The sequence below is a fragment of the Leuciscus leuciscus genome (genome assembly GCF_965113295.1).
Source record: "Leuciscus leuciscus genome assembly, chromosome: 10".
Classification (NCBI taxonomy): domain Eukaryota; kingdom Metazoa; phylum Chordata; class Actinopteri; order Cypriniformes; family Leuciscidae; genus Leuciscus; species Leuciscus leuciscus.
In genome coordinates, this window is record NC_138734.1 from 32,683,862 (window position 1) to 32,692,138 (window position 8,277).

An 8,277-nucleotide genomic window follows, 5' to 3' on the forward strand; every position below is an offset into this window, starting at 1 on the left:
CATGTGACCACACTATATTCTCCCAGTATTTCACTGGCTTTTCCAAATGTTGTGCAGCAAACTTTAAATGAGCTTCAACATGCTTTTTTTTCAGTAATGGAGTCTTGCGTGGTGAGCGTGCATACAGGCCATGGCGGTGGAGTGCATTACTTACTGTTTTCTTTGAGACAACAGTACCTGCTATCTGCAGGTCTTTTTGAAGCTCTCCACAAGTGATCCTTGGCTCTTGGACAACTCTTCTGATTATTCTTTTCACTCCTCTATCAGAAATCTTGCGAGGAGCACTGGTCGAGGCAAATTTATGGTGAAATTATTGTCTTTCCACTTCCGTATTATCGCCCCAAAAGTGCTCACTGGACCATTCAGAAGCTTAGAATGGCGCCTATAACCAATGCCATCATTATGTTTTGCAACAATTAAGTTGCGAAGGTCTTGAGACAGCTCTATGCTTTTACCCATCATGAGATGTATCTTGTGTGACACCTTGGTAATGAGACCTTTTTGTAGGCCATCATTTGGGACTGAACCAGCTGTTATTAATTTCCACTGACAGGGGGCTGGATTGCTTTTTAATTACTGTAAGTTTTCAGCAGTTGTCTTGGCTTTCCATGCCTTTTTGCGCCTCCCTTTCTTCATGTGTTCAATACTTTTTCCCTGTGTCATTTCACATTATTACACATAACTTAATTTCTGAACTTATTTTTGTTTGTTTCTTTGTATGTATGGCTTACTTGGGTTGTTACCAACTTCTGGTGAAAATTTCATGTCAATAGCACCTTTGGAAATATATTTACTGAGAAAAATTATGACGTGTTCAATACTTATTTCCCCCGCTGTATGAATGAGAATGTGCTCTATAGCCTAACAAGTGTTGAGTTCTGCACATGCCGGTAATGTGTTTGGAGTTGTTTATCAGACCCTCTAATTGTGTACAGTCAGATAAAAGTGTGTGTGTGTATGTGTGGCAGTAGCACTGCTTCAATTATTCAACTCTCTGTCCAACCCCTCGTCTCTTCCTGACATCCCCACTCCTTGGTCCTCATATCTCATTCACTAAGGAGCTCACATATTGGATTATCCCAACTGCATTTCATTTTCAATACATCCATTTATGCATTCTCAGACCCTCCCTCTAGATTCATACAGCCCAGCCAGACCACCTAACATTCAATCACATATTCATACCACAACGATGGCTGTCAGTTCATATAACCTGTTTAGTGCTAACAAAGACTGCGACTGTAATGCATGCTGGCACGATTTCAATGGTAGTTCTGTGTTTGGTTGTTTCGTTTCTTTGTTTTACTCTGGGACTGCAGCAGTTGGGTTGAGCCAAACCTATTCCAACCATCCTATTTGATTTTCAGAAAATCCTATTGTGATTGTGTTGTGAATTGTTAAATGATGAACATTTCATATTTCTTAGATTTTTAGGTTAAAAGAACAAGACGCATCATGATTTCAGTTTTATTTTGATTAATTGTGCAGCCCCAATGCTGTGAATGCTGAACTCAAAAGCCCTGGTATAAACCTCGGTAATCTGCTCGTTCGCTCTGCAGGTGATTTCTAAATGTACAGGTTGTATAGACGCTGGGGCTGCCGCTGATTGGTTTTGGGCACAAAGGAGGGGGGATGTCATTGACATTTCTAGTGGCAGCAGAGAGATAAGGTCACCCTAAGTGCATTAGCACTGAGAAATTGACAATCAGCTTGACGAGTTGCAAATTGTTATCCTTCTTTTACATGCATAATGTCTGCACCTGCAGTCACAGCCACTTCTTCCCCACCGCAGGGAGACGAGGAGCAAAAGTCTGAGAAATTACATGAGAGGAAGGTGTTGGAGTAGACGGAGGGAATGAGAATGACTGAGAACTGAGGAGAGTGACAGAAAGAGAGAGAGATGGAAAGGGGACAAAGTACTGGACGGAGGAGGACAAATTGTGTGCTGAACATTTAAAATTGCTGAATTTACACAAATGAATCACCTCAGCGCTAGTGCGGTTTGATAATATGTCCACACTAACTGTGAGTCTGTTGCTCCAGTGAAAGATTGAGAATTTACAAAGGCTTATCAGACTTGACAAGCAAAAGCATGAATGAGTTTTGAAAGGATTTTGAAAGATGTAAGTGTGTCAGAGTGATTCGTTCTTATAGGAAGGCAGGGTGTTTGTGGAGCAAGGTTTGCAGCATTTGTATGCAGTTTTTCAGTTGGTTTCTTGATCTGACTGTTTCAAGGTGAGGATTTTCTACTGCATTGCTGAAGTATTTCACAGATTGTACTTGAAACTAGAGATTGGCCCATTTTTTGTTGTTTTGTTTAGTTGATATATTTTCAATTTTCCCCTTCCTCTTTTTTTATTACTGACAAACCTTTTGCTCTCACGGATATGTTATTTTAAAGGAACACTCCACCGTTTTTTGAAATAGGGCTTATTCACATTCTTTCATACATTTAGATAGGTGGGCAAATGCATTTTTGTCTCAGTGCATGCACTGTTTTAGTTTGACAGGGTCGGCGCTAGCTTAGCTTAGCACAATGAATGGAATCCTTTGTTGCCAGCTAGCATGTCCTGAGTAAAAGTGAAAAAAACTAACAAAAAAAAACACGTAATTACTTCTTGTGGCCTGCGTATTCACAACGAGTACAAATAGTGATGCAGATTAACACTAGGTGATTTCCTAGGCAGATATTGACTTGGGACTATATTATGGGGAAGCACAGGCGAAGCACAGCAACTTAGGCGAAGCACTGCTACTTGGGCGCAGAGATATCACGCAACACATGAAATCCCACGACTTCCGTCAACATACCGGTGTGCATTGCAACGAGTCAAAACACAGAAGAAGAAGAACAACACGCGTGACCTGCACCGAGTGTCTTCGCTTTTGGATTGTTTATTTTGAGAAGTTACGGTTATAGCAAAGATGGTAATTACCTGCGTAGCAAAAGTTGTGAGAACAAGCAAAGGACATACACGAATGTAATGTTTCACAGAATTCCATCGAATGTGGAACTGAGAAATAAATGGCTAGCTGCTCTGGAGATCTGTACTTCAACGCCTCTCTACAAAATCAAACAGTATCGTGTTTGCGAAGAGCATTTTGCACCGGAGGACTAAGTTACATTGAAAAAATGGAATATGGGCCCAGAAAGACGGTACTACGTCTGAAACATACGGCTGTCCCATCCCATCTAACGTTATTTTCAAAGCACAGGCAGAACAAAGTGCACATGTAAGTTGTCTTTTATTACTCTTCCTTATGTTAATCTGTGTCTTTATTCGGTTGTAAAATAGATGCTGAGAAGCTGTAACTTATATAGACTACGGTTCAAATAACGTTAGCCTCCTCTAGTATAACCTCATGTTGAATTCAACCTGTTTAGCATGAACAACCGAACTAAAATAAAAATCGCTGTTATCGTTACCTGTAAAATGAAATGACTGAGGGCTGAGTTAGCTATATTTCACCGAGTTAGCCTGGTTCTTTTGACTCAGGAGTTTTAGTATAACTACTAGAGAGGAGAAGGCTACAAGCAGTTTACTATACATGTGTCATGTTTAAAATAATCACTTACTCTGTGGACAGCTGTCCAATTGGTCCATTCGGCGTGGGGCGTTTTTTCCAGTTCACTTTATCACACCAAAAAAAAAAAAAAATCGAGTACTGCAGGATGGATCAGCGCCGTGAAATCCTCGGTAGCTTTGACACAGGCTGTTGAGTGATCGCAACCTCCTCCTGTCATTCTATTTCCACTCATTTTCTGTAAACTCTTGTACATATAGGTATGGTTCTGGCTCACACAAAATCAGCCATGTTCATCGCCATTCATGTACTGTAGGGAAAATAGCCAGGCAGCTACTATTCACACCGGTATGTTGACGGAAGTCGTGGGATTTCATGTGTTGCGTGATATCTCTGCGCCCAAGTAGCAGTGCTTCGCCTAAGTAGCTGTGCTTCGCCTGTGCTTCCCCATAATATAGTCCCAAGTCAATATCTGCCTAGGAAATCACCTAGTGTTAATCTGCATTGCTATTTGTACTCGTTGTGAATACGCAGGCCACAAGAAGTAATTACGTGGGTTTTTTTTTTTTTTTATCACTTTTACTCAGGACATGCTAGCTGGCAACAAAGGATTCCATTCATTGTGCTAAGCTAAGCTAGCGCCGACCCTGTCAAACTAAAACAATGCATGCACTGAAACAAAAATGCATTTGCCCCACCTATCTAAATGTATGAAAGAATGTGAATAAGCCCTATTTCAAAAAACGGTGGAGTGTTCCTTTAAATCTCTCTTTTGCAAACATTTTTCTACTTTAACTTCTATATGCTAAGCTGGCTTAAACATATTTTAATACATTTTGATGCAAAGTGGTTTTATTGACAATAAATGAATTGGGAATTCAATTAGTTTCTCACTTTCTCCCTTGTTTTGTTTTTATGTTACCAATACTGATGAAATTAATGTTTTATTTTTATTTTTGAAACAATAAATGAAAAATCATTACACTACAACAAAATAAAATGTCTACATTAAATGTTATTATTCTATTTTTATTTATCATTAATAATAGTGCTAGTATTTATTCCAATATGTTAAATATTTACATATTAAAATTATTTCCCACCTGTTAAATATTAAGGTTGAAATATTTGGCATTTTTCCACTTTTCCACTGGATGTCTTGAGGTAAACACATTACAAAGACATGTACATGTGGTACACCCGAAGTTTAGAAGTCCATCATCAATTATTTATTGCATATCTTGTTCTCTGAGGCTATGTTTCACATCATAGATCTTACCGGACTGTTTTGAATATTTGCTGAGAGATGTAATCTTTTTTCTTTGACTGTTCACATTTGTGTTTATACTGTAAATTACACATGCATCATTGTGAACAGACAGCTGACCTTAACGTACCTGTGAGTGAGCATATACAGAAACAATAACATCACATGCTTTACCAGCATACACAGCACATGACAACAACAAAACCATTACATCTCCTAGTGTTTTCAAGCAACTGCAAATTGAACGGCTAATTTGCTAATATGGAATGACTGTGATACATTCCCTTGAGTTTTGCTTGAACTAATGCATCTCACCAAATATTAATTTAATCTGTTATCTCAGCATCTTTCCAGTATTTCTGCTTGCTCCTCCCCCAGTTTTTAAGATTTTAGCAAGGCGCTTGCTCGCACTGAATGATAACAACATGATAAAACGATGTGATGATATGCATACAGTATGTTAACAGAATGTGTGATTTTAGATCTGACTGCATCAGGGAGTTTTAAGGGTTTCACATCTAGATTATTACAATGCCAGTTCACAAGATCAAACCTATTTTCAAACAAACATCTCGGACATCTAGAGGCATGTCACATGAAGGGAAAAATCCAATTTGGGTCTCTTACAGCATGTTGCCTGAACATCGAGTGTTTAATTCAGGTATTTCAAGGTCAAAGTGGTATGTTTTCTCTTTTCTGTTAGCTCTTTCTCCCCCACCGCCTCAATCTGACCTCTGACTCTGGCTAATTAACTGATACAGCTTGACTTATCGGTTAGTGTGACTTGAATACTAAAAGTAAACACTAAGATTTTCTTGATGTTGTGGCTTGATGTTGTGGTTATCTGCGCTCTCTTTATCTTATCCATTTCCCTTCCTCCTTTTTTTGCATTACTGACCAACCTTTTGCTCTCTGTGGTATTTTATTTTAAATCTCCCTTTCGCAAAATTGTTTCTACTTTAACTTCTAATAAGCTAAGCCTAAACACATTGATTTTAAATTTAGAGCCAAAGCTTTTTTATTAAAAATAATTGATTGTGAATTAAATTTGTTTCTTACACTCTCTCTCTCTCTCTCCGCAGGGTGTGTGCTCCCAGAAATGCCAGCACATGTTCATCATAGAGACGGTGTGTGTGGGCTGGTTCTCCATGGAGTTTCTGCTACGGTTCGTCCAAGCCCACAGCAAGCTGGAGTTCCTCCGTGGACCTTTGAACATCATCGATGTTATGGCCATCCTGCCCTACTACGTGTCTCTTGTCGTGGGAGAAACCCCCGCTGACGAAAATGAGCGACCCTCTGGAGGTAAGGGCTACTTGGACAAGCTTGGGTTGGTACTGCGGGTCCTACGTGCCCTTCGGATCCTGTACGTAATGCGGCTGGCGCGCCACTCTCTGGGCTTGCAGACGCTGGGGCTGACGGTGCGGCGGAGCATGCGTGAGTTTGGCTTGCTGCTGCTCTTTCTCTGTGTAGCGGTGACACTCTTTTCACCACTGGTGCACCTGGCGGAGAGCGAGCTTACCGGAGTACATGATTTCAGCAGCATTCCCGCCTCTTACTGGTGGGCAATAATCTCTATGACTACAGTGGGTTATGGGGATATGGTGCCCAGGAGCATCCCCGGTCAGGTGGTGGCGCTCAGTAGCATTCTGAGCGGGATCCTAATCATGGCCTTCCCAGCCACTTCCATATTCCACATGTTTTCCCGCTCCTACCAGGAGCTGAAACAGGAGCACGACAGGCTCTTTAAGGAGGAGTGCGCGGCAGCCGCAGCTGCTACCGCAGGAGCCGAGGACGAGCAGGATGGAGGATGGGTGGACTTTCCTCCTCCTCGACTAGTTATTACCCCAGACACAGAGACGCCAGGCTCTGTTGAAGACCTTTCTGTACTCGGGAATGGTGGAGAGACTTCCGGGAATAACAAGCACCTGTTACCAGCTGGAGCCTTTTAAGTGATGCACAACCATTGTACTGTTCACTAGATCAAAACTGTTCTTCCATGCCCTCATACTGAACCCTTTTGCAGTGGAGAGGGTGAATTTTCATGGACGGCTCTGTCTAAAGAGTTAAAGGGCCTTGACGCTACAGTATTTTGTCTTCCATCAGCCACAAGCTGACGTCATCTCATTGAAGTACTATTTCCTTCATATTTACACTGTGCCAGATTTAGCACTCTATGAAAATCCATGCAATAGAAATAAAAAATTAAGCTACATAGTTTAACTTTGGAGCCTTTTTCCACACCGTTAGACATACAGCAGAGAAATTCACGTTCCTCAAATTAATTACCAGTCATTTTTTAACAGATCCAAAGATGTGCTTTTTTTGTTGACTGTTTTAAATGCAAGAATTGCTCTTCCAGAAAATGTGCATAATGCATATGATTTTCTTAATATAATAAAACATGCAATGGCTCTTGAACAGCTCCAAATAAAACAGCACTAATCTCTGAGTCTTGTCCTGTTTTTTAGGGTTCATAGAAGGATTTTCTAATCCTCTTATTTGAAACGCTCAATCATTAGACACAGTCACCCTGTTCTCTTCTCTTAAGCAGCACATATGTGTCCCTGCCATCTGCCATCTATGACATGCAGCAGTTACGGAGTAATACATCTATGATTGTTTTAGTTTTTATTGCTGGAGTTGAGATTCGTGACCTCAGTGAGGTCAACTCCGTTTTCGTCGTCTTCACCTTTTCTTACCGATTTCTCCCTAAGAAAGTCTGATGCCTCTAGGTGAAAAGCTTCTCTGTAAGGTCACAAAATTGTCCCACTGCCCAGTGCTTGCAGGGCTGATGGGGGATCTTGATGAGGCTGGGGATTAAACATGCAATAAATACTCAGAGATAAAAATGTCCTTCTGGAGTCAGACTCTGTGACGGACTTTGCTTTGTCAACAAATCACAAATTTGTTCCATAAATGGCATTGCTACTGTGCCGAAAGCCCCAGATGGCTGAGTCATGAATCGGGAAAGGTACAGAGGAAACAAATTTGATGGACCAATCAAATTACATGTGTAGCTTTTCTCAGGATTTACCAGCTGGTTGAATCATTAAATGGACATCAGCTTGTTCTTAATGTAAAGGTTAAACCTGTTTATCATTTGTTTTTCTTTTATGATAGACACAAGCAGAGCCAGGATCAGGCCTTAGTCCACTCTCAAGTTAGTAAGTACATTACCCAGATAGTCAACAATTTCTGTTAAAATCACTTTATTACTTACTAGAAATGTCATATTATGTTCTTCTATGTCTCAAGTCATCAGAAAAGGAGGATAAGAATATATTGCATAATGGTACTGTACTTGTAAAGAGCTTCAACTGAAATTGTGTTGTAGGTCACTGAGTCATCAGCGTCCCAATGTTTAGTGCTTCAATTTGTGTTCACATTATACTGATCTTAAACGGTTATGTAACAACCTGGAAGAGAAAACCATATTCTTAACTATTTTGATGGAATATTCTATTGCAATAACAATTCATATGAAC

The 8,277-nt window shown here is 40.4% G+C and overlaps 1 protein-coding gene across 1 annotated transcript in view; it reads left to right on the top strand.

The window, feature by feature from the left end:
- Positions 1-7,241, top strand: part of kcng4a (potassium voltage-gated channel, subfamily G, member 4a) — a 31,514-nt gene extending 24,273 nt beyond the window's left edge. Inside the window, exon 3 of the mRNA XM_082181955.1 lies at positions 5,875-7,241. Within this exon, the coding sequence (XP_082038081.1) occupies positions 5,875-6,741 (867 nt within the window). The 3' untranslated portion in view covers positions 6,742-7,241. The remainder of the gene's footprint in view (positions 1-5,874) is intronic.
- The last annotated feature ends 1,036 nt before the right edge of the window (positions 7,242-8,277 follow it).